This window comes from Cygnus atratus, chromosome 3 (assembly GCF_013377495.2).
Source record: "Cygnus atratus isolate AKBS03 ecotype Queensland, Australia chromosome 3, CAtr_DNAZoo_HiC_assembly, whole genome shotgun sequence".
NCBI classification, from domain to species: Eukaryota; Metazoa; Chordata; class Aves; order Anseriformes; family Anatidae; genus Cygnus; species Cygnus atratus.
This window is the reverse complement of record NC_066364.1, coordinates 54,264,363-54,292,269: the sequence shown is the minus strand read 5'-3', so window position 1 is coordinate 54,292,269 and position 27,907 is coordinate 54,264,363. Positions and strand designations below refer to the sequence as shown.

The 27,907-nt window shown below is 39.5% G+C and overlaps 1 protein-coding gene across 2 annotated transcripts in view; it reads left to right on the top strand.

Annotated features, from left to right (window-relative positions):
* Positions 1–24,902: 24,902 nt before the first annotated feature.
* Positions 24,903–27,907, top strand: part of TBC1D32 (TBC1 domain family member 32) — an 87,310-nt gene continuing 84,305 nt past the window's right edge. For both annotated transcript variants that reach the window (XM_035538410.2, XM_035538409.2), the window contains exons 1-2: positions 24,903–24,961; positions 26,895–27,049. In XM_035538410.2, the coding sequence (XP_035394303.1) occupies positions 26,895–27,049 (155 nt within the window). In that variant the 5' untranslated portion in view covers positions 24,903–24,961. The remainder of the gene's footprint in view (positions 24,962–26,894; positions 27,050–27,907) is intronic.

Sequence of the window (27,907 nt, the reverse complement as noted above, 5' to 3'; positions counted from 1 at the left end):
TTAGCTAGAAGCAACATGTATAAGTGAAGTAAATGTAGCAAAGACCATCAAGCAGCTGTGTTGGAGGAGGCCAAGCAGTAACTGCACTGTCTCTATAGCATTTTTTGAATGGGCAAAGAAAATGTATTTTCTCACATTGCATTTTATTATACATAACCTATCTGTAATACACTGGTGATTTTTAAAAGCAAATACACGGCCACATCAGTGCTTTGCATTTGTTTACATCATTACAATGGAAGCTGTACAGTGGGAAAGAAAAGCAGTCTCAGTGGGCAGATGCAAGGATACCATGACTTTTCACTAAATCCACTACCCAGGCATAGCAAGCTTGTATCAGCACGATACCTTTCAGCCAGTGCTCAGCTCACACAGCTGCTGAATCAGCTGAGTCAATATGCAGCATTGGCCAAGCACTGCCCTCTTGGTGGGAGAAGTGCAGGCTTCACAGTTGGCTCATGCTCTCAGTCTCTTTCTCTCATCTGACAGAGGGTCTTATAGCTCACCACAACCTAGCTGCCTACTTGTTTTCTTTGATGGACCATGGCTTCCTGTTCTTCATAGCAATCAGGCATAGGCTGAATGTTTCACAGCAGGAAGGGTTATACATTAATTTCTGGTGTGTTATTTCTAATACACATCATGAGAAATTTAAATGTTTGTAGTATATTTGCATAGTGTCAGTAGGAATGTGGGGCAGTGCAGTGGTGTGCTGAAAGAAAAGCCTAAAGTGATGGAAACACCTACTTTTCCCTAAGTATTTTTACCACCACCACAGCTTCACACCATGGAGCAGCTGCTGTTGCCTTCATGGTAATTTCCTAGCCAGTACACTCATACTCACAGTGGGCCGAATGGCTGGTGCTTGTGCCCAGATCAATGGCTACAGGCATTGGCATCAATGTAGAAGCATGAGATTTGTTGTACTGTCCACACAACAGGGTAGAGCTCATCATTACCAATGGAGAAGCCCTCTAGCCCTGGCAAAATCCTGCCCCTCATTCCTGGGAGCAGATTTCCATTCAATGCCATTTTTTAAAAAGTACACCCATCCATCGTTCTTTAAATGACTGTAAAGAATTAATAAATTAATAAACTTTATTATTATTATTATTTTTTTCCAGTGCAGTTTTCACCTTTTAAGAAAGACTTGCAGTCAGTGAGGCACCTTGCCACTACAGCACAGCCCCATTGCTGCTCGGTGCCTGCAGACACATCTGTCTTGCTAATTTTCATGTTTTTCTGTTCTCCCTCACTTCAGCAGACCACCAGACCACAACCACAGGCACAGTGGGGAAATGCTCCTGTGATGCGGTTTCTGAAATTTGGCTCAGTTTTTCTTTCCTTGGCAAGGGTTTATTCATTTTCATGCTCTGAGCCAATCCTGTCCCAAATCGATAGCTGTGTGAATGCATTTGAGTGCTGCACTTGACTTTTTGTGTTCAGCTGGTTTCACAATGAATTTTTCTAACTCAATGTTCATTCAGGCAAATAAATTCAATTTTTAGTAAGTAGAATTGCTACGTAACAAGTGTTCTTTTTAAATTAATAAATAGGTGAATTTCTAATTCACTTTGATTTTATCTTCTTTTTTTCTTAAATAAGAAAAAAAATGGACCTTATTTTTAAGAACTGTTCAGAGTACACAGTAGATTAAATTTTCAGATGTAAGTAACATATTGTTCAGCATTAATAGATTTTAGTGACATCTGGTGTCTCATGTAAGTAGTTTAAAAGTTACATAATAAGAAAAGCCTTTCAATAGCAAAAACCTAGCATCATTTCTAAACGTGTCTTTTTCAGAATGCAGCAAGTGACAGTTGTACAAAAGATAACCATCAAAATGCTTCAAAAATCACCAATTTTTTTTGGTGATACCATACCCTGGCCAAGGAAAAAAAAATAAAAAAAAAATTAAGATCTGTGGTCTCTAACATCTTTTATGCAGTTTAGGACTACCCCCATTTTATCAAAAATCTCAAGAAAAGCTACAGAAGCACAGAGTCACAAACAACAGAGGTTGGACAGACACTCGGGATGTCCCTGGCCTAGGCCCAGCACTGAGACCAAGCCGGGCTGCTCGGGGCTGTGTGGGGCCGGGGCTGGAAACCCCAAGGATGGAGCTGGCACAGCTTTTCTGGACAGCTAACCCCTCAGGGAGGAAGTTTCTCCCCATATACATTCTGAAACTCTCTTGGTTGGTTTAGCAGATGACCCTTGTTGCTCATCCTCACACCTTTCACCACTGTGAAAAGCCTCACTCACTCTTAACCAACTCCCTGTAGGTACTAGGGGGTGCTGCAAACTTGATGGGAGTGTTGTCCATCATCTCCTCCAGGCTGTTAGCAGTGATGATCAACAGAATGGGTCCCCAGGTAGATCCTGGCAGTAATCCACTGTTACCAGCCTGCAGATAAGTATGATCCACTAACTACTGTCCGAGACCAGCCACCCAACCAGCTTTTTACCCATCTAGTTGTCCACTCATTCGCACTGTAATGCCTCAGCTTAGATACAACATTATTGTAGGAGATAGTACTGGAAGCCTTGCTAAATCATGGTAAATGGCATCCTTTGCTCTCACCTGTTCCACAAAATTAGCCATTTTAAGATAGAAGGCAATCAGGTTGGTCAGACAAAATTTTATAAAAAAAAAAAAAAAAAGAAAAAAAAAGGTAAATCCATCCTAGTTGTTGCCAGTCACTTCCTGCTCCTTCATGTGCCCAGAAATGTGTTCCAGGGGGACTCACTCCATGATTTTTCCAGGGATCAGTGTCCTGGAGACTATTATGTTCACAGATCATTTCATCTTCTCCATAAAATATATTGTCTTACATTTCCTCTTACTTTACTAGATGAATTGGAAAACTTATGAGTGGATACAGCATTTAGTTAATCACTCAACTGCATTTTAATTTGATGTCTTTGGGAATCCAATTCATTAAATTCCACTGCTTTCGTGATCTCTTTCTCCCATTGCCTGACAATGGAATTTAAGTCTTGGGCTATAATATCTCACCAAAGCTGCTGAAATCTGTACATGGATCTGAGGGAAGCCTTTTTTTTTCTTTTTTTTTTTTCCCCACCAACAAAAGACAACGATGAGTATAGTTCATTAAAATTAATTCATTATCAAAAGAATGCTTTTAGTTTCATTTGTTATTAGAATTGTACATATACATTTGTTTGCATATTTTTAACCATGATAAGCAAATCTGATTTATGGCTTGAAATATTAAATATGAAAAAGAAATTTTACCTTTAACATGTCTTTGTATATTAAGCCTGTGTTTCGTGTATATGCCCAATCCTAGTATACATAAATGTCTACTGAGATGTCTGAAAGGCAGTTTTACAGGAAATGCTTATGTGATATTTCCAAATTTCAACTCAGGTCTATATATTTTTTTAATGTATATGGCTTCTTGTTTGTTCCTGTTATTTGTATGCTGTGATTGTAAACCAGGCCAAGGCCTGTCTTTCTGTTTTGTGTTTAGACAGCACCTGGGGCAATGCAGTTCGGGTGAATGACCGAGTTTCCTACCAACAGTAAAATGGAGGGATATACAACAGATGGGTAGCTGCGAAGTTCTGAGACACTTCTAACTTATGTTTCACTGCCCAAACTGATTTTGCCACGCCTTTGTTCCCTTCTTCATCCCCATACATCTTCATGTGATGAAAATAGGGATGCTAGTTATCTGGTCTACCCATCCGAGGGCCTGGGAGATAATTAAGAACATGGATTTTTTTTCTCTCCTCCTCTCTATCTGCATCATACATGGATCTTGGTGGGTCCTGCAGCAGATTTGGAGTAGATCTCATTCTACTGTCTTAACAGAGTATTTTGGCATCATACACAGGTTGCATTGGAAAGAGAAACTGTTTTCTGTTTTGGCTTCTGAATCAGCTGAGCCATATAGCTTCGTGGTTCATGAATATTTCAGCTTGCTGCCATAATTTTTTCTTGTGGTGCATGGATGAAATAAAGGAAATGGCAATATCAAGCATTTATATCTCAGTAGAAGCCAGCCAGAATTTAACAGGACAAAGAAGGAATATTTCTTTAAGCATGATTTTCCTGTCAAAATCCTCCTGCAAATAATATGAAAAGAAAATGTGTCAGAAAGACCTGCATGAACGTTATTAATGGAAAGTGTTAAAAAGCTAAGATCATCCCCACTTCACTTTCTGTCCTTTTAGGGATAAAGGTGGGCAGATCCTAATACTCTGGAGATGGAAAGATTTCAGTTTAAATATAGGAAAAGGAGAGTAACTAATTATCACTCTAAAATATGTTTCCAAAGGTTATTTTTTAACTGTGCCATTAGCCAACACAAATGAGAATGTGCTTCAGCACCATATTCACGACTGCGTTCACTAAGCCAAATGAAGACTGTTTTTAAAGTCCACCAGGATTTTCATAAGACAACATGAGACAACAGGTTAATTTCCATGCCTGGATTAACATAATTGAGCCAAATTCAATGATGTGGTCTCCAAAGATACTTTTGCTCAACAACCTTTGAAACAAAATAGACACAGTTGCAAAAGATGCTGTTTTACAGCATTTTATTTAAAATCAATATGACCTCCCCCCCCAAAAAAAAAAGTAAAAAAAAAAAAAAAAAAAGAATCAGGAGCACCAAGTGAGTACAATCACAACAGACACTTCCAGAGAACATACTTTTTTTTAACCCCACAAAATAACTTCTTATTTTCCATTCAATTCAAATCCCCATTGCTCCACAATTTTTTTTTTCCATGTAATGTTAATCATTTTTCAAGAAGAGAGTTTTAACAAAAATAAATAAAGAGAGAGAGAGAGGGGCAAAAATCCTGCATTCCTTTACCTTCTGCCTGTGGGTAAACCACCTGTGCTGATCATTTAGGATGCTTTGTGTTTGAACACCTTCTGGCTTTCATGGCCTTGAAATGATTTTTATCATCTCCCTTGTACGCTTCAGTGCTGTCTTCTTTTCACCTATAAAACACTGCTGCAGACCACCACGCACACATTGTCAGAATATTTGGACTTCAAGGAAGATGGTAATTTAGCTTCCCAGTTTTTAAAGCCTTGGATTTAGTAGGGACCCTTTCTTCAAATATTGGTTCTCAGAGTGATTTCCAAACCCAAGGCTACTGCTGAAAAGATATCCAACAGGGATATCGATAAGCAGATTAAAAACAAAAATGAATAAACAAACAAAAACAAACAAACAAAAAACACAAAGCAAGCAACCGACCAAAAAACAAACAAACAAACAAAACAGTAAAATGAGAGGCTGCTAATTAGGCTCATTACTCTCAAAGGAATTTCAGAATGAATTTGCCCTAAATTAAGAAAGGCAGATTGCTGAAGGGGAAGGAAAAAAAAATAAAATAAAAGGAACTTTCCTCTACTTTCATAAGGCAATATCTAGCTCTGCATTTTGTACACACTATTCTTGTCAAGCTATCACAGAAAGCTTGGGGATACTGCAAAAAGATACATCAAAGAAAAATCAGAATTCAGAATTAAAATTGCTAAAAAAATGAAAGCAGTAACAGGCCATCAGGGTGACAGAAAGACTAAGGAATCAGTTCTTAGACTGGCAATCTGATTCCAAGCTATACTAAGGTTCTCACCAACATTTGGATGTGCATCTTTGATTAAGAAAACATCCACGCAATCTTGTTATTAACACACAGCATTCTCCAGAGAGCATCACATCAGCAGATTCTCCTCGTGAGAACAAGAGAGAAGGCTTAATGCACACACAGAGAAACCTAGATAGAAATGAAGGACCAAGTGTTCTAGTGTTTTCCTTTCCATGAGGCTTCATAGTGTTACTTCCTTATTTGGTGTATGGCAACAACAGCAAAGGCTGTCCTGTGTCTTTTCTCAGCTTCAAATGATAGATGTCTGAGTGTGTCTTAAAAGAAGATCTGCAGGAATCCCCTCCAAGCCTGATATTAAGAAGCAGAGGGACAATTCACCATTTACTTACCTGAATGAGAAAACATCAGAGATCTCTCCACAACGTTTAATCATTTTCTTTGTCTTATCCTATTTTAAATTCTCTTGGACTATAAACTAGATGTGATAAATTATTTGAGAGTTTGGTTTTGACACGAGTGATATTGTCTTCTCTCCTGGCTCCAATTCACAGTCATCACTGAACAAACAGCTTATCTGCTGCACAGTATGATTTTTTGACAGTGTGACTTCTGGCTGTCTAAAGTAGCAAAACTATCATTGTTACAGTCACCCCTTTTCTCCTTGATGAGGGATGATATATTTTTTTCCTAATCTAAATTGCTTTGAACATATAAGTTGGCAGATATACAATAGAAAAAAAATCAGGTTGAGAAATCTTAATAAAATGAGAGGAAAGGACTGTAAATATCAACAATGAAAACATCATCTGTGGACCTGCTTACCTAAAGTTTGTACTGTATTAACTGAACATAACTTTAAAGCACAAATCCAGCACGTGACACACACAAGGATTTAAAAACATACGCAATTCTAATTATTAGGAGGAAATAAAAGACCCCAGAGACTATTCTGATTTAGTCTGAAAGCCTTGTAAAATTTTAAAATTGCATTGCAGAGTCAAAAGTAACTGGCAAGATAGGTTTACAGAGGAAAAAATCTTCTTGTGATAGTTAAGCTAAGAACTCATGAATACCCAGGTGCACACAGTTACATGCGGCAAGAAGAAACTCCAAGCTTTGCACAGTAATTTCTTGAATGGTTCATTAAAAACATAAATGTCAGATGCTCATCTTGCTGCATCAATTTATCTGTCAAATGATGAAGTTTGAATGGGGTAACTCGGCTAAGAGATTGAAAGTTTTAAAATTCACTTCAATAAGCAGAAAAACATCACTGAATGAAGAAGAGGTTCAGAGAGGAGCAACAAAAATGGTCAGAAGGCTAGGACTAATCATAAACTAGAATTAAAAGTCCTAAATACATCAAGCTTAGGAAAAGTTTGACTAAGGGGTAATGTAACCATAGCCACAGATATTAAAAAAAAAAAAAAAAAAAAAGGATAAAGTAATGCTGGAAAAAAATGGCTAAACATCAGTAAAAATTGAGAATGAATGTTTTCTGTTTTTTCTGATGAAAATTAAAGGAAGTTGCATAGCCTGGAAATACTTGGTATGTAAGGCAGCACTGTAAATTTATAGATGGACTATATGAATTGGTTGGCTGCTGCACTAAATATATAAACTTCATGAAAAAAGAGTAAAAGTTCTTGATATTACCATCACTGAGAAGGCAATTAGTTTTCATAAAGCTCAAGGCACAAGTCAAGAAAGAGCTCCTCGCTGTAACTCTAGCTGACACTACCTATAACAGCACATAAATGTACAGGGAAATTAGGGTGAACATTCCTCTGACTTGCTGGATGAGGTTACTATCATGCACAGAAACAAATCCTATGCAGTGGCACCAGTCCTATGGTATGATGGCCTTTATCCAAACCTCCCAAATCATCAGGACTCTTTCCACTGACTTAAATACACTCTGACGTCCTCTCGTAATGAACTTAAGGCTAGCACCCAAAGTTCAGAGGACAAGGGGCTGACTTTCTATGCCTAACATTGGGAAAATGCTTGGAAGAAAGAAAATGTAAGGGAGAAGACTAGGCAAGCCTTATAATATCAGCTTTGGGGCTTTCTTCTCTGAGACATGTATAATGTAATGATACATGCTGGGGCTCTTTTCCAAACTGATAGGAAATCACAGAATGGTTGGAGGTCATCTGGTCCAACCACCTGCTCAAGCATAGCCACCCAGAGCAGGTTGCCTAGGAACACATCCAGGTGGCTTTTGAAGATTTCCAAGAAGGGAGACTTCACAACCTCACTGGGTAAACTGTGCTAGTGCTCACTCACCCTCACAGTAAAGAGGTACTTCTTGATATTCAGTTGGCACTTCCTGCATTCCAGTTTACGCCCATCGCCCCTTGCCTGGCAGTGGACAACACTGAAAAGAGCCTGGCTCTGTCTTCTTTGCACTCTCATTTCACATATTGATATTTGTCTATGAGATGCCCCCTGAGCCTTCTCTTCTCCAGGCTAAACAGCCCCAGCTCTCTCAGCTTCTCCTCATAGGAGAGGTGCTCCAGACCCTTGACCTACATTAGAAGGGAAGAGGGACTGTAAGAGGCTGGGTCAAGGAAAAGGAAAGAAGATCCTGGCAGAACTTCCATGAAGCTCAGGTAGCTGCAGGGATTTAAAATAATCCAGGTACTTTAGGAATCCACCCTGCTCTCCTATTCCTACAACAAAAATCAAGTGAAACTGTACAGCAGAAGAGACAAAGAGGAAGAGATTTGCTCTGGTGGCGAACAGAAAGAAATAGGCTGATACTGAGGGAAAAAAAAATTACAGACATAAAATGCAATGTCTTGTGTTTTACTACTATAGTAGTATATACTGAAATATTGTGAACTTCAGGGTTGTTAAGAACCCAAAGCTTCTGTGAACTACATGCAGATTGGAAAGATCAGGAAATGTATATGACAAAATAAATGGAGATGAAAGTTACACTCTCAGGTTTGATCTTTTTCAGCAGATAATGACATTTGGTTCTTTCTTTTATTCAAGCATTGAAAGCACTAACTGCTAGGTGTCAAAATGAGATATATGTCTGGCTTTTGCCCTAGCAATCTGTTTGAAAGCAGCTCTGGATGTTAACCAGGGAAGGTACTTTAATACTTTTTCTAAGGTTCCCTGCCTTAGAGAAGACTGTTCTGAACACATAAAGAATTGCATTTGTATCAGCTGAGCAGAGTTCATGGCTTCACTTTTCCTAAGAAAAGGTGTAAGGACTAAATAAGCACACAAAGAAAAGAAAACACACTGCAGGAAAGGCAGCATCTTTTCAGTAGTGATTCAAAAGGACACAGGAGAGCAGAGATTCCCTGAGTTACTCCTGCCTTCAATTCATTAGAAGATGAAGAACAAAGTGCAGCTTAATCCCAAAGATTCTCGATGCTCTGATCAGTAAAAGAAATGAGTGAATGGCAAGTGGTGTGTGCCCAGTGTAGATTTATCATAAGCAGTGAAACAGAGGACAAGCAAACACTTGAGAAGGTCCCATCTAAAAGCAGCAGCTTTGTGTGCCTCGACATGCCCACCGACTTCAAGTGGTGGAAATGAAAATCTGAAGCATGTCACACATCCATGTCATCCTGTTGTTTTAGAGATTTTAATATTGTTCCCTGGCATGGAGCTTGTGCCTTATATAAGCAGAGACAGAAGTCTGAAACTGAATCTGCCACTGAAAAAAATCACATACCACATGTCACAGGCCCTTGGACACACTGGACAACTGAAGGCACAGAGCAACCATGGACTACAAGCATTTCCAGTAAGTTCAGTAAAAAATTATTTTTTGTATTCACTGGGATAGAGAGGTTTATTTGTTTATTTTTCCCAGATGCATGTATCTACTGGCCTACTGGTAGATGAGAGACAAAGCTTAAAAAAGGAAAAATTTCCTTCCCTTCAGCAAGCAAATATATTCACCAGAAGGTGAAAAACAAAAGGGACCTGAGTTATTAATGAAAGCCAGCTTTTTTGTTAGTTACACAGAATCACAGGATGGCTGAGGTTGGAAGGGACCTCTAGAGATCATCTGGTCCAACCCCCCTGCCAAGCAGGCCCACCTAGAGCGCGCTGCACAGGATGGCATCCAGGTGGGGTCTAAATGTCTCCACACAAGGAGACTCCACAGCCTCTCTGGGCAACCTGTTCCAGTGCTCTGTCACCCCCACAGTAAAGAAGTGCCCTCTCATATTCAGCTGGGCCTTCCTCTGTTTCAGGTTGTGCCTGTTGCCTCTTGTCCTGTTGCTCGGCACCACTGAAAAGAGTCTGGCCCAATCCTCTTGACACCCTCCCTTCAGATATTTATACACATTGATAAGATCCCCTCTCAGCCTTCTCTTCTCCAAGCTACACAGGCCTAGATCTCCCAACTCCTCTTTGTATGAGGAAGTTTGATGAAATCAGGAAATATTATTATAATTAAAAGCTATTCTTCCTACAGCCATAGGTATACCTGAGTATGTTTACAAGTTTACACAGAAGAGAAGGCTTTTGCTCAGAAAAAGACCTTGTGGTTACAGCAAAAGACTCATAATCAGAAAAGATGATTAAAAATGGGCATGGAATAAATAGGCCTGTATTACTCAAGAGATTCCACCAGCATGGATGAAGTAGAATGGATGACCTTCAAAAGGAATTATGAGAAGAAATGGGAAGAAACACAACATCCGCATTAGAAATCTGTTGACATCAACAATAATCTAGCAGCGTAAGTGAAACAACAGAATAAGCAGTTAGACTGACTCTGTAGCTTCTTCAGCTCGTGGAACAAAAGCGACTCTAGACTACACGTCCAAACTGAAGGATATCCAAGGGAAGTAGTGTATCTAAAAATAATCTATTGTACCTCAGCTTTCTCTTCCTACTCATGTTCTCTACAGTTTATTTGATAAATTAATATTAGAAAATAGCTTAACCTACCCATTTTACAAGGCTAGCAAAAAGTCTGAGGCTGATTACCTACAGCTGAGACAAACTTAAAAAGTTTCCTTCAGCAGAACATATACCTCTCTGAAACTGTCCATACTTACCAAGTTTAGAAATCCTTAAGAAAAAGTCAAGACTACCCTGTAGTTATAGTGTCCTTAACAGTAAGAATGACTATTCCACTCACTAAAAACACCCCCAAAACTAAAAAAAAAAAAAAAAAAACAATAAAAGACTCAACAACCCAAAACCTTTCATCTGCTCTGCTGAAGGTGTTGCCTGCAGCAATGCATTCATTGGCATATTTCTGAGATGGAGCTTGTGTTAATAATGTTTTAACCTAAGAGTGTATCAAGATCTTCCTTATAATGCACAAGAGATAGCTTTAAAATATGTCTTACTGGCATGTGGCAAGTCACAAACCAACTCTGTAACTCCTGGTGAGGGTACAGTCCTTCATTAGGGCAGGAGTCATCTTCCATGTGGCAGGTGACGTACAGGGTTTTCACCAGCAGCAACTGGAGTGGAAGGGTTTTTCCTGCCTTCCCCTGCCAGCCAGTGCAGCACAAACATTTAGTCAAGTAGGAAAACAGCAGAAAAAAATAAAATAAAAGGAAAAAATAGAAAATCAGTTTGTTAGAACAATGGAAACATTGCCAGAAATTTAAAAGTATAATAAAGCCACTTAAGTCCAGCCATAATGTTTAGATTTTATTTAATCCTAACATATTATTGTAACTTATTTTTGATGAATCAGACTTTTAAAAATCTTTACATAAACTGTTCTTTGGATTTATATGCAAATACTACCCTTTGTAAACCTAAAGTGCTGGAATAGTTTATTAACATAGTTTAAAGTAGCCTAAGTATTTACCTTGCAGATTATTCCTAGGTCTTTTGATGGTAAATAGCACCTAAAATAAGTAAAGTGTTACCTTTTGGTACATCACTAAAACAAACAAGCTTGGGAATCATGAGAGTCCCTCTGCTAACAAGCTGACAATAAGGCTAATCTGAACAAGACTGGTTAGCTCAACTTCACTCATATTATTTGCTTAGTATACACAGTAAGAACAGTTCAGGCAGTTATCTGCATTATAAACGAGCTACTTCAAAGACCGCTAGAGTGTGTCAAAAGTCATTTTATCTTCTGATGTTCCTAGCTTGCCAAAATGGTACTCATGAACCTGGAACTGAAGTGAAATCTCTGCTTATGAAAGAAGGATTTCCTATTCTCTTCTGTTCTATGAAAGGGGAAAAAGCTCTTTAAACTCCAGCCATACTAGAAACATATTTCTACTCATTCTTATGGAAGTTTCCACACTTACATAAATTTCCCTTGTGCTACAAGTATCATCATCCCTCTCCAGTAGCCTGGAGAGATCCAAAAGATCAATAAAGCTAAAGTCGCAGTCTGAGTTAACAGGGTGAGCAGTGACATAAAAATTGAGTATACACAGCTCTAGCCATACACATAGTAAAGGGACCAGAGACAGCCAGTTAGATCAAGAAGTCCCTACCCTCAGCTTTTAAGAGGAACAGGATGCAAACTTCAGTTTACGTCACTTTAGATTTCCAAGAGATTTTTCTACACCCTATATTGCAGGTGAGAGTCAGAGCTATTATTTCACTAAAATGCCTGTAATATTCATATTGCATTTTGGTGCAGTCTATAACTGGGTGCTCATATGGAGGGTGCCAGGTCTGCTTAGCTTCATTCATGTATTTTGCATAAGAAAGATTTGCAAAACACTCTGTATAAAACCTGTTTAGCATACAGAAACATATAAAACCCCTCCAACAACACGTTGCTACATTATACATACCTCTGCAGGCCTAACATCAACTTGCACCATTTTCTGATAGTAATCCTATATAAGCACCTTCAAACAATATATTTAAAATGCAAATAAACAGGATAAGATATAATGAAATAATACACCATATCTCTCTATAATGTAATTTAATATCACTTAGAGACAAAATATCACTTTCTCCTTCTTATCAACAAATTAAGCCTCATTTAAATAGGTACTGAAATATTTAAGAAATCAGACATTTTAAAGAGTTAAGACAAAGCTCTAAACAATAGTAAAAAAAGCTAACAAATGTAACAAGGTTTACCTGGGGAGAGTTTTAGCTCATTCCCACATATGTTGTTTAAATCTACCTTGTCCCTTGGTGGTGCAGAAGCAAATTAGCAGTATGTGAAAAGTACTAGGGAAAACAGAAGGTATACATTAATTTCACACCTAATTATTAATTAATTTGCTCAGGCTCTGCTGCAGTAATCAGCACTTGGAACAGCTTCACTTGTTCCCAGTGAGCCACTGCAGTGTCTCTGTTTAAAATTCCAGAGGGGGCACAGCTGCAGCAGGCTGAATAGTAATGACTGTAGAGAACCTGGTCTTAGTCCTCCTTCTATGGGACCTGCATTACATGCTTTTTGCACTACCAAGTACGACTAGATCACTAATGCAGATAGATATGATTTACTCCTGGTTGTTGAGTTATACATGTGTAAAACTGAAGTAAAAGGGGATTCAGGTGATGTAGCTCCATTCTTCTTGCGTTCCTGTTAAATCATAAGAGGGTTAAGACAAAGGCAGGGTTATTGACATTGGAAAAATTATCCAGAACAAGTGAATTTCCATAATGTATTATCAACAAAGGCTTTAGTGCTTTGATATAAGCAATACACAATGTTAAGAGATGACAGGTTCTATTAACATGTAAGTAACACACAAATCATCTTTGACAAACAGATGATGTGTGAAGCTAGATGGAATTTTCTTACATGCTGCTCCTCTTTCAGATTAAAACTTCTAGAATACAGCACAGATAAGAAGTTCATTGTGCATTTGATCCAGTTTGCATTTTATTCCCTTTTGTATACCATATAGGTTGTAAATTGCTATAACATCTGTCATATAAAAAGCCTTTCATTTATACAAAATAAGCAACAAATTGAAAAAGATCACTTTACTTACATGAAGATATAATACATTCTTTACATCTTATCCTTATTATGTTATATTCTTGGTATCAGAAATTGGTATAAGAACTGTAATTGACCTAGAGAGAATTGAGCAGAGAAGCAGGTGCATGTGATACGTGGAAAACCAGATTCAACACGAAGTCTGGTATAAATGGGATTAGGTAAACTTTATAAGCCAAAATGAAAATTAGGATGCACCCTCCTCTCTGGTTATGAAGATCCCAAATGCCCCCCTACCTCTTTCTGTTTGTCTCAAAGTGCCCCCTGACACTGTCCCCCATGATATCTTTGTCTCTGATTTGGAGAGATGTGGATTTGATGGATGGACCACTTGGTGGGTGTACTGGGTCCGTCTGGGATGGAGTTAACTTTCCCGGCAGCGACCCATATAGTGTTGTGCTCTGCACTTGCAACTACAACAGCCCTGATATCACACCAGTTTTGTCTTTTGTTGAGCACTGCTGGCACAGTATCAAGTCTCTCTCCAACCTCCCCCTGGCCCCCAAGCCAGTAGGCTGGGGTAGGCAAGATGTGGGGAGGGGACATTGCCGGGGACCTAAACCGACCAAAGGGATATTCCATGCCATATGGTGTCTCACTCAGCAATAAAAGGTGGGAAAGGGGAAGGAGAGGGAGTGGCTCTCATTATGAAGATATCTGTCCTCCAACTGGTATGAGTATTATCCAACTGGTATGCGTATTGAGGTCTGGCTTCGCAGGATGTGGCTGAACATTGCTCATTGATGGGAAGTAGAGAATAATATATTTTTTTCTTCCATCTGTGCTTCTGTGCAGGCTTTTTTTTTTTTTTTTTTCCAGCATACGTTCTTCTCTTCATCTCTTCTTTTGAGCAGGGGGAGTGAGAGATTGGTTGTGGTGGAGTTTGGCTGCCCAGCAGGGTAAAACCACCACAAGGAATTGGCTGCATGGTCACACTCAAAGAGTTGTGGTCAACAGCTCAATATCCAAGTGGAGATCAGTAATGAGTGGTGTTCCTCAGAGGTCAGTATTGGGACCGGCACTGTTTAACATCTTCATCCGTGACGTGGACAGTGAAATTGAGTGCACCCTCAGCAAGACTGCCGATGACACCAAGCTGTGTGGTATGGTTAACACACTGGAGGGAAGAGATGCCATCCAGAGGGGTCTGGACAGGCTCAAGAGGTGGGCCTGTGTGAACCTGTTCAACAAGACCAAGTGCAAGTTCCTGCATATGGGCCAGGGCAATCCCAAGCACAAATACAGTCTGGGTGGAGAATGGATTGAGAACAGCCCTGAGGAGAAGGACCTGGGGGTGTTGGATGATGAAAAGCTCAACATGAGCCGGCAATGTGTGCTTGTAGCCCAGAAAGCCAGCCGTATCCTGGGCTGCATCAGAAGAAGCGTGGCCAGCAGGCCAAGGGAGGTTATTCTCCCTCTCTGCTCTGCTCTCGTGAGACCCCACCTGGAGCACTATGTTCAGCTCTGGGGCCCCCAGCACAAAAAGGACATGGAAGTATTAGAATGAGTCCAGAGGAGGGCCATAAAGATGATCAAGGGGCTGGAGCGCCTCTCCTATAAGGACAGGCTGAGGGATTTGGGGTTGTTCAGCCTGGAAAAGAGGGGGCTCCAGGGAGACCTTATAGAGGCCTTACAGTGAAAGACGCCTACATAAGAGGCCTACAGGAAAGCTGGGGAGGGACTCTGTCGGGGAGTGTAGTGATAAAACAATGGTTTTAAAGTAAAAAAGGGGAGATTTAGATTAGATATAAGGAAGAAGTTATTTTCTATGAGAGTGAGGCCCTGGCCCAGGTTGCCCAGAGAAGCTGTGGATGCCCCATCCCTGGAGGTGTTCAAGGCCAGGCTGGATGGGGCTTTGGGCAACCTGGTCTGGTGGGAGGTGTCCCTGCCCATGGCAGGGGGTTGGAAGTGGATGAGCTTTAAGGTCCCTTCCAACCCAAACCATTTCATGATTCTGTGATTCTGTGTTTGTCCACCAGTCTTAGAAACTAGGAATTCAACACAATCACACTCCTAGAAGAATGTTACAGTCGATGAAGAGAAGGCTAGGCTGAGCAGGACTTTCCCTTTCCCCTGTTGAGGATTTGCAAAGGAGTTCAGGATCCACCAGAGAGGGATGGAAAGCCCATAAAGGGGAGCTTGGCCCTGCATAATCACTAGGCTTCGTGGGTAGGAATGAAACGATGGGACAGACTGTGCATTTTATATTAAACAGTCATTGGATTTAAGAGCAGCAACAGGAAAAGTACCGACGCTCCCACATCAGTACTTAACCATAACAGAGTCAAGCTCCATCCTGCTACAGGAATTTAGCAATTGCTTTAGGCTACTTCCTTCCCCTCCCTGTGGTGCTCACATTAAGACAGCTGACAGGGGCTTTGCTGACAGGAAGGTTTGGGTTCTCTCACATTGGAGGATGCTTCATATGTATCTACCACTGCAAATATCTCCTCAGACAGAGCTAGGCCATACCAGGAGTTTTGCCTCATTTATTCAAGCCCATCTTCATGGGCACTTACCCTCAGGAGAGAATGTGGACTCTTGATGCCAATAGCAGAGAGAGACGCATACCTGCAGCCCTGAACAAGGCACCTAAGCTCCACAGTAGGGTTTGATGGACAGTGCCTCACTTTATATTTTCTACCTGCATCTTGCTTATTCAGCATGTTGGTGGAAGGCAAAAGAACAAGCTGAGGGCTGTGGGTCTCTGGACCTTCCCATGCACTGCCTAACAAAATGCTATTTCATTGTCCCTTCTGCATATCGTGTCCTACTCTGGAATCAAGTCCACAACGTTAGAGACATGCAGGGTATTTCTCTAAGTGATTACACCACCTGCAGTGGAAAACTCATCTCAGTAAGCTTAGCTAAGAATTTGAACCGCTGATGGACAGGCATTGGAGTGTTCTATTTAAATTGAAAAAAAATCTACACATGGATATAAAAGAAAGAATAAATGTTTCAATTCTGAAAAGTGAGATTCTTAGCATTCATTACCTTCAGAAAAAAATGAGAATGTGCAATAAGCCTCAGGACTGTTCTTCAAGTAACCTCTGAGGAAAAGCATTACAAACATAAGCTAATTTTAAAAAGCAAGTGTAAAAACCATAAAATTCTTGCAGAGCTTATTTAGTACTTTATACCAAGATCTATGTTTGTATAAAATTTCATGAAAATTGCACCTAATTTACCATGGGTTATTTCTTGAATAAAAAGTAGGAAGAAAGGGAATAATAATTTGCCTATATTTTTATATTATTTTCGTCACAGTAGGCAACCTACCTGTAATAAAAAAATGCAGCAACTCTGTTTTGTAATGCGATGTTTATTGTATTGAGTTATATGCAATATAACACACATCAATACCATATGGTGCATAAACAGTAAAATAAAGAGTATGAAACACAATGGCATTACAATTATTTAGTGCTATAAACACTATAAAGCATCAAAGAAGCTAGTGAAATTATGCTGAAAACTAAGCAGATATGTATTTTTAAAGTTTTGGAATAATTTTGCCAAGAACGGCTCAGCAGTAAGTACATCCTACTTAAAACTGGGGGTGAATCCTCCACTGGCAAAAATAACCATAGATCCACCAGCACAAATCAAGTCAACCAACATACAGCAGCTTAGAGACTGTATCCACACAGATTCTTCCTGTGAGCTGCTGCATTGCTCTCCAGTGCAATCCCAGGAACCACTGTTAAGCAGAAAGCACACACCAAATGGGAAACAAACTTTAAAATAGTAATTAACACATTATTAACATACTTTGCATTGCTACTGGAGCTCTCCAAGAATTCCAAACAGATTAATCAGTCTTCAATCAAGTCATCACAAGTTCACCAAACCAATGCTACAGGTGAGATATTAATTATGTGAAAGGACTGAAGGTTTGACAGCCTTATCGGAACAGTACGTGCTTGTATTTTTTTTGTCTTTAAAGCCAGGTGGTGATGGGGGTTCCTGATTCCCGTCAGTAGTTGACTTCTTGCATCCCACAATCAGATCTCTTTTCCCCCTCAGTGGTACATTGCAAGTCTGGTAAGGTAACCAAGACAACTCAACACTGGAAGATAAGCTGCCTCCTAAATCAAGGGACCTGAATCCCACCATGTGGATTTAAATAAACTTCTGACCCAGGAAAACAGGGAGCTGGTGTGTTTTTTTCAGGTAGTTGTCCTAAATGGGTACGCATAAGTGCAATTGCCTAGATGGATGAGCCTCCCTTGAAGGAATTGAAGAGATGAATCTTCTGACTTGAAGAAGAGGCAGAGAAGAAATACACTGCATTTTTTTTCCAATTTTACTCTGAGTTTACAAACAGATATTAAAAACTCAAGAAATTTCATGTCTGACAAGCTGAATATTCAAAGTTGTGGTTGGCGGGAGACTAGATCTGTCCACCTGACTGTACATTTGCACTTTTCCTAAATCACTAGCAGAGAGCCCTAATAATATCTGTCATACCTAGTCTGTAGATAAATTTCCTCATTTTGCTCTAAGCCATATGGCTTCCATTAAATTGCATTTTTTTCTCAAAATACTAAAATAAAGTAAAACATAACTAGTATTTTATTTCCTTGCCAACATCTTTTGGGGACAATGATTTAGTCTGGGATAAAATATGCATTACAAAATTTGTCATAGTTACTGCAGAGGTATATAGAAATATAGAGGTATGTGTCTTATTCCTTGCTGAAATGAGTTTGACCAATAAACCATGTCTCTATTGGAATTTTAATCATGTCATCAGAGCACTAAAATAAATGTCAATGAAAATATTAACTATTCTGTTTGTTACTTAGATATTATTATTTATGTCAGAGAAATAGATTTGTAGGTTTACTGTTTAAATTTTTCCTTAATACTAACATTCACGGGAATTATACCAGAGAAAAGTGTGGCCTATTGACTGGAACAATACAGAACTATAACACATTTTTTTTTTATTTCTCAAAAAAAAAAAAAAAAAGAGAGAGATTCATTATCTTAAGGGATGTCTGTGCTTTGCCAGCTAGATTCCATTGCACAACAGATTCTGTTACACAACAATTGTAAAGTAGGACTTCTTTAAAAACAAAACAAAAAACTTTTTTTTGTGTGTGAAGGCATTCAGAACTGATGTTTTTCTTCATCAGTCTTTCTTTACTACAGATACTGTATTTGTTCAGAGAAGCTCCAAAAGCTTTTCTCAGATGTAAAACTCTGTTAGAATGCCAGATGTTATAGTATAACTGAAATAAAAGTAAAAAAAGTGTTTTCCAGAATTTAAATAAACAGTGTCGTTACTAAGCAATGCTTGCACTTTTTCTATAGAACATCATTTTGATGATTGATGAGGTCACAATTTGCTAGGACACAAAATATTTGAAAAACAAAGCACATATTGCTGAAAGTTCACAGAGGAATACAGCAAGGCAAAGCAAACGCCAAATTCTGTCTTCCTAGGCAAGACTTATAAAAGGGTATACCCACAAATAGGCAGTGAAGAGCACAACTGACTTATTTTTCAAGCATTTATCAGCATTCCAAAAATGAAGAGAACAAACTTTTCTGTGTGTCATATCCTGCTAGATTAATCTGTACTTCTGGAAGAAGAAACCCTGAAAAACATGACTGTAAGTTGTATTAACTACATAATATAAAGCAAATGTTTACATAGTAAATGTCTCAAGTATTTTGCTCCCTGCAAATATTAGGATTACAGAAAGCACTTGATGTGATGGTGCAGAGAGGAAATTCTATTTTGGTTGACAGCGTTATTCAGAGCTATAGAAGGATAAACCATTGGACAAGGTAAACTAGAGTTAATCTGGAGGGATGCAATTTTTAGAAGGATGGGAAACAGAGGATAGAGGAGGTGTAGTGGCTCAATACAGTTTTCTATAGTACAGTTAGAATAACAAAGGAAATGACAGCGATGCTACATTTTAAGTAAACCTAAGAAAGGCAGAAATCCAAAAAGGAATAAAAGTAGGTGTCTGCAACAGAATCACCACATCAGCAACTAAGAAGAGCTGATGAATAAATTCTAAAATGTCACTGTGGTGGGTGCAAGAATTAATGCTAAGCTTTTGAGAAAATCTGAAGGAAGCTACTATTGATCAGTGATACTGTGAAAAAGATGAGCATAAAGTCAGGCAATTATAAGAATATCCAACTTCAGGATATTAAAGTGCCATTTTGCAAGGCAGCAAATACAATTGAGAAGGAGAAGAAGAAAGGCTATAGGAATCCTCATGTACAGCAACAGAAAAGGCCACCACGTTTGCTGAGCTGACTCCTTAGGAAACACAGTGCAAAAAATGCTGTTAATATTATTTAAAATAGCAGCTTTTATGTTTCATAAACCTTGATGTGGGAAGATTACATTTAGAACCAATGGAGTTTTTTTCTTTAATTTTCCTTCAGGATGAGACATTCAGCTCTGAAAGTATAAGAGGATTTGGGAAATCCACTTGAACCAGTGAAGAACCACCGGGAAGCCTCTGCCTCTGTTTTGCAACAGCCCGGGCAGCACAGCCATTGGCAGCTATGCCGTTCCCTTCCTCGAGTGGACTTTCTGGGACAGCAGCACCTGAGCTTGGGCTGCTGTGTTGGACACGTTGTGAGAGCAGATCTGGAGCTGACAGAAGACTTGCAGGCATGCGAGTCACCTAGTATCCTGCAGTCCTGGGGTGACAAGGGAAGGGAGGAGAGCCCTGCTGCAGGGGCATCATTGCTGGCTTCGTGATTCCCCACTGAAGCTGCATCTCGAATATGCAAGCTCTACACCAGGCAACTGCTCACAAATTGGAAGGAGAACAGTTTTCTAATTGGTTTCCTATTTCTAAAGTCGATGTTATTGCCTTGCCTCAGTAGCAAATATATTTCATGATTATGCGAACTGTATTGAGTCTACGGCAAAAGGTGAAGTGGGGTAGCTAGTATTAAAGATTATTTCTGAATTAAAATCATGTGTTGCTGCTATGAGATACAGTTGGCCTGAGTGACTCTAACAGTGATTACAAATAATTCAGATCAAACAGATGAATGGCACTGAAAGAAACCCTATAGACAGGCTATCTTCCAGTGATCACAGACAACATTCGTAGTGTTTTGAAGTGCTAATGCAGTGCCCACAAACTAGCTAACAGTTCACTTCATAAAATGTACATGAACCAAACTTCACTGAAGTCCATGGAATGGATAACTTTAACTGCAAGCAAAGTAAAATGATAATTGAAAATATTTAATACTTAAACACATTCCTTTAGCTTCTTAATTTTTACCAGACAAAAGAAGAAGCAACCCATCAGCCCCACCCCAAGTAAACATATTTTCTTTAGACTGTGATGATACTGCACATAGTAACTACAATATCTATTCCAGTGAAATTTGACTATAGTATATCATAAATAAAAATAAATACAAATACATGTACATTGAAAGAAACACCATATAGGTCAATAGGTTAAAAAGTCAGACATGCGTGCAACTCTTGAGTATTGCTGCCACCTTCAGGAAGCATGATAAAAAAAAAGCTGGAAATATTAATTAGAAAAGAGATGGTAAATAAATCAGAGATTTAAGATGATGCCTCTTAATTATTTTGTACTTCTGTGACATTAATTTTCACAATGGTATATAACACTCATTTTATTATTCTCAAATTCCAATGAAGTAAGTCCAGTGCTAAGAGATTTGCCCAAGGCCATTCAGAGTCAGTGACACATATACCCTTAGCTTCTTGAAGTTTCACCATGAAAGATTTGTGGATCGGAAAATAATTTTATTGGCATTTGGATCTCAGTTCCAGTAGTTACTTTAACAATCACATGCAGAGCATCTGTTGCAAACCGCTTCATAAAATTGGGATGGAAAAATCAGACTCTATATATTCACTAAGTTAAATTTTTAATCAATAACATTCCTTGTTATTATTGGATAGGATGTTTCTGAGTTGTTGCTTTACAATGTTATGTGAGAGTCGTATTGATTTTCTGCCAGTTTTCTACTTCTTTTTCTCAGACAAAAGAAATCAGGAATAGCAATGTAAGATCTTCAGTCTTCAGTCAGTATAAGCATTATTGAAGTGCAATTACTGCAAATAAGTAAATAAGTGTAAATAAGTAAACTGTAAACTGACCCAATTTTATTTTTTGATTGTTGTAAGAACTTACATGTGGCATATATTGGCTTAGCTCTCACTAGGAAGATACAAACTCATCGGATGTAACTTTACACTAAAATCTTGGTAGTTTAGTTCTTTTTTTTTTGTAATTGAACTGATGTAAATTCTGAATAGACATTTTAACAAAAATCTTCCAAGTTGAGTTGGAAATATTAAATGATCCAGCCTACTATAATCCTGCCCATTTATTCACTGTTTCCTTATTGTTTGTTTTAGAAGGAAACATCTAGCAATGGGTTAGCATTTCCCCAGAGTGCACAGGGAGGAAAGGACAGATAGTCTCTGAAATAGAAAATTTCCTTTGGAGATCATTTAAAAAGACTTTCCCATCAGCAGTAATATTTTAAGCCATTTCCTTTTTGATATTTATGATTAGATTATGATCTAATGAATTCTCAAAACATGCTCGTTGTTCCTCTAGATTTGGGAAACTTCCATGAATAGCGATGTGAGAGGGCAACAAATGCCACGTTGGTCATAAAGGGGTTGATGAAGTGTCATCATTTTTGTGGGGCTCAAGAACTGCTTAAAGGATGTCAAAGTATTTAGAAAGGTGGGGTAGGCTTCTTGTGTTATCTGCAGAGACAGATTTCACACTTACTTCTCCTTTCCTGACATCTATCTTAGTCTTAGTTTGCAAAATCTAAAGTGGGGATATCCTGGCTCCACATGGTCTTGATTTAGCTCTGGAATGGAGTATAGAAAGTTGCTTTTTTATTTTTTATTTTTTCCCCTCAAGTGTTGTTTTCCCTCCCCTTTAGCTTTTCTTTGGTATATGCTCCTTTGAAAACCTTGTCAGGCAAACAAAAGCATGCAGTTGGATTTCAATACATATTGGTTATGATAAGTTATTCTACCAGATACTCAAAAAGCAACTCCTTTAGTTTTCTAAAGTTCGTATCTATTTTGTTGCTGAAATTCTTAATTAAACATTCTTGGAGATGCTAATGGCTGTGTATCAACTACCTAAAACTTAAATCTCTACAGACCTTTGTGTGCTATCCACAAAAGAGTTGTCTTGTGGACAGTTACAATGAAAGACAAGAGAAGAGAACAGGGCACAGCAGAGCAGAACAGAAAGAGAGGAAAGAAGATAATATAACTGGTATAATGTCATTAGCACTAAGACCAGCTGTTTCTACCCACTACTATTAGCTGTAAAGAAGATTCCTTTGTTGTCTGTGGTTTCTCCTTTCTGAACAGCTACACTGGAGACACTGCAGGAATATTTTATACTTACAGAAATTTGGAATAAACTGGTTCTGAAAACAGTCATTCAAATTTTGAGGTATGAGGAGAGAATCTTATTAATCATCAGGTATAGGAACTAAACATATCTGTAGCACTTAAATGACTCATATCCCTGTAATATTTCACATTTTGAAACTTTGCTTGCCTTATATGCTACGTATTTGAAGAACTGGTGCATTTGTGTGTTCCTCTAAGTTCCTAAAATCATTGAAGTCAGCACTAAGAACCTGGAAATCCTAAGAAGACTTGTTTGTATTGCTTGTCTTCCTGAGCTAGGAGAGGTCTTCCTGTTTGTACTGCTGGGAGAGAACATCTGGAGTATTTTTTGCCATTGAGAAGGATGCCTTGGCTACAAGAGACAGTGGAATTTCACCAGTGTGAAATCACTGAAATCAATCAGCATGATCAATTTCAGTGACTGCAACCTCTCTCATGTGATTGATACCCATCCATGTAAACATAATGCACTTCAGAATAGTGTTGCTCAGTGTGGAGTATCACCCTCAGAAGGTATCTGCCTGGATGCACACTAATGATCATGCCAAACAGCACTTGAGATCTGCCAGCTCTGCTCAGGAAGAAAGACTCCAGGTTCCAGTAGTGGCTAACATGTGGCATAAGCAGCTGGATGAAACACAGAAAGTGGAAGAGAATTGAAAGGAATAGAAAGGTTCCAGAAGCACAGCAAGTAGCATGACAACAACCTCCTATGAAGCCGCTATAGATGCAATTTGTTAAGGTGTTTTGTAAAGGCATACTAAAATGGAGCGTCTTTCTTTAAGGACCGGGAATCCTCAGTATTAACTTTATTGTTTCTTTATTCCATACCAGCCAAGAAATTGAGATGTTGTCACTTGAAAGGGCACTTGTGAAGTGATATGTACAAAGGGAGAAATCAGAAGTGATATACCACAATAAAGTAAGTCCCAGTTGTTATCTGGACAAAAAATAAGCCAAAACTCTCTCTTCTCCATGAAAGAGGAGTACAACATAGACCAAGTATGCGTTGCTGTTGATTGTAGCCAAAATTGTGAATTTATGGCATCTGGAGAGTGCATGGCTTAGCTAGAAAGACTCAAGATCCTTGCAAGCAGCAGTCAGCAAAGAATTGTTCTGCTGTCTGTTTTGTGAATAGCACTGTCCACTGCCAACAGGTGAAGAGACTCCATTGCAGCTGACCACAGCCTTGTTTCTGAGGAGCTAACAATAAGGTAGGTGTATGTTTTAATTCCTGAACCATCACGCTTCAACAGAAATACTGCATTTTTCATGTTTGCACCCAACTTGGTGGTAGCTCTACTGTAAGACAGCAGACCCAACACTTCTGTAGAGCTCTATTAATGGGAGGGACTACAGATGCCCTTACAGAAATATCTCGTCATGGAAGATTAGCAATATTGACATGATCAAAATCATTAGTGAACAGTGAAAGATAAAAACGTAGCATGTCACTTTACATGCAAGAGCTGTCAAACACTGAGTGCTCACTATAGCTCATTTTGGGCTTGTTATAGCTAAGCTAATGGGAAATGATTTCAGGTCAAAATGATTTTTCTCTTTTTGGTTTTGCATTTATTCGCAGAGCATAAAAATTTATTTCTGACCACTTTGTAGTATTCCCACCATTCCATGCTACCAGTTATAGGGCACTAGAAAATAGAAATGTCGACGTAAATTGGGTTAACGTTAGCAAACGTGATTTCGACAGAAAACCTGCAGGGCACAAACGGAGCAGAGCTGCCAGGGACTTGCAGCGGGGGCTTGGCAGCGGGGACTGGCAGCGGTGCCCGGCAGCGGTGCCCGGCAAATGGGGCCCGGCAAATGGTGGCGGCTCCGGCCCCGGCCCGAGACCCACTGCCGCGACTTTCCCGGGGCGGACAGGGAGGAGCCGGCCGCGGCCCGGCCCTCGTCGTCCCGGCGGCCTCTCGCGATGTCGCTGCGGGCCCTGCGAGAGCCGGCAGCGGGCGCTGCCGGTTGCTAAGGGCCGCCGCCGCCGCGAGGTGATCGGTCTCCGGCGGGCCGGGGGCGCCGGGCGGGCCGGGGGGCGCGGGGATCCGGGCACGGCTCGTTCCCGTAGGGGTGGCGGGTGAGGGAGGGCTCTCGGGCGTTGTCGTGTGCAATCTGCTTCGTGCCGAAAGCTGCGAGCTGCTGAAATGACAGGCGGTGGGAATTGGGAGAGGTGGGAATTCCGGCCCGATTGCTGCTGTCTAGATTCGGTGGTTGGCTGCTAAAATTGTCCAGCACCTTGCCCAGGCAAAGGCTCGTGTGAAATGCCTCCTGGGTGGGTAAATAGAGCCACTACAGGGCTCTTCCTCGGTCGTCCCGTAGGATTTGGGGCAGGCTTTCAGCTGGGGGCCGATTGCACTGAAATGAATTTTTGAGCTTGAAAAGGCTGCACAAACCAGGCAGCCGTAAGGTTTCCCGGAGAGAAAAATACCACTTAAAAATTTCAGGGAAACTTAGTGAGTGATATGCCTGGTGAAATAAACCAAAGCACAAGCCATTACAAATGAATTTTAAGATAAGCAAGTTAGTGATTATTTAAGTCAAATGAGACTTTTCAAAGGGAGCTATAGATGAAACCAATATTTCCATAATATGCCTCTCTGAGTAATTTGAATGGTGTTTTGCATGGCTTGCTAACCAGTGCAACTTACACTTTAACAATGCCTAGCTGTGTCAAGTTTGTTTTTTTTTTTTTTTTTTTTTTGGGGGGGGGGGTGCACGGGGAGTGAAGGGGGCAACTCTTGAGAGCTGAACTGGTAAGACACTGTCTTCTGTACTTGATAGATATTTCCAGTTTCTCACTGCTGCTGCTCCTAGTTTTTCCTAGTAGCCGTAGTGTTGAAATGGGAGGACTCTGTCAAGTCACTTTGCTGTTGATACTACAGGAAAATAAAAAAAAAAAATCTGACATTTCCACATGGCCCATGTTGCTTGCAAAAGCTGCCAACACCTTCTACCACAGGCACTGCAATAGCTCTGAACAGAGGGATCCAAAAAATCAGGATGGGGCACCAAAACTATCTGAGAAGAAGGTGAGAGACTCTTAGAGGTTTCTCATCAAGGTAGTTGTTACATCTCTGAAACTTTTTTTTTTTTTTTTGTAGTTATGGTATAGTTTTTGCCTATTCGATGGACTGTTCTTCAAGCAACTACACACAGAACTGTAGGATTTTTTAATACAATATTCTCATTAAGAATATTGCTCTAAGATGACAGGAGGTCCATTAAAACTGATTTAATTATATTGATTCCAGTTTGTCTGAAATAGGCCCTATCGAATACTTCATATCTGTGGTCATGTGTTTTGATACCATAATCTCATGCTGTGTGTAACAGGAAAAAAGTGACCATTTGAAGATTTCATGCTTTTCATGCTTTTGAACCTGTTAGAGCGAGTCCAGAGGAGGGCAACGAAGATGATCAGAGGGCTGGAGCACCTCTCCTATGTAGAAAATCTGGGAGAGCTGGGGCTGTTCAGCCTAGAGAAGAGAAGGATCTGGGGAGACCTCATTGTGGCCTTTCAATACTTAAAGGGGTCTTATAAAAAGGATGGAGAAGGACTTTTTACTTAGGTAGATAATGATAGGACAAGGGGGAATGGTCTTAAAGTAAAAGCGGATAAATTTAGATTAGACATTAGGATGAAATTCTTCACTGTAAGGGTACTGGGGCAATGGCACAGGTTGCCCAGAGAGGTTGTGGATGCTCTATCCCTGGAGGTGTTCAAGACAAGGTTAGATGAGGCCCTGAGCAACCTGATCTACTGGGTGGCATCCCAAACTATGGCAGGAGGATTATAACTAGATGATCTTAAAGGTCTCTTTCCAACCCAAGCTATTCTATGATTCTATGATTTTCCTCATCTTAAGGTGAGGAAAGAAAAAAGAAACTGTGAAAGCATGTTATTTTTGTATTTGCTTCATACAGATGTCTCAATTTACAAGTGAAGATGAAGCTCTGTTGCAGTCTATGCTTAGACAGTTGCTGCAAAGCGTGAAGGAAAAAATCACTGGAGCCCCGTCAGTGGAATGTGCAGAAGAGATCCTCTTGCATTTGGAGGAAACTGATGAAAACTTTCACAAGTAAAACTATGCTATTTTTAATATTTTGAAGGAGATGAAATGTGTTGAGCTATGTTATCCATGGGAAATGTTTGCAATTTATTGATGTGTGTCATTGCAATTGTTGCAATTGTTGATGTGTGAGTGCGTATGTATGTTTTTATATATGGATTCTCGACACTAATGAAATCGCAAAAGATTTCAAAAGAGAATACAATGAATTTTGCCATTTTCGTGATTTTTTTTCCCCTCACTATTGGCAACACACTATTTTTACTGTAATTGTTTTATAAGTTTCTCTCTTATAAACAGCTCAACAATTCCTACTAAACATTGTCAACAGTAATGCACATGTACACGTAATCAGATCTTCAAAAAACATGTAGATGTAGAGCTTAGTGACATGGTTTAATGGTAGACTTGGCAGTGCTAGGTTAAAGGTTGGACAAGATGATCTTAGCGGTCTTTTCCAACCTAAATGTTTCTATGATAATGTACTAAATGCAAACAGAATTTGGAAAAAATCCTGACTGAAGACTGTCAGGGAGTGTTTTTGACACTCCCTGCAAGACACTATCAGTTTGTTTGTCAGGTACCCTTTTAAAAATTTACCTTATTCTGGCTTCCATTTTTGATTGTTCTGTCTAGCATATATTGCTGAACTCTTGTATACCTCATCAGTAAGTTCTTTAATTTATGTTTTGAATAAAGCAGAAATGCATCACATTTTTTTCTTAAATCAGGTTTGACAGTGTGGCCTCTCTTACATGCTAGCCTAGATTTCTGGAGCCCATACTCCTCTTTTCCTTTCCATGGTACTCCATGGCATGCTTGTTTTTTACTACATGGAGGATTTTCAGGATGCATCTGTGGCTAGTC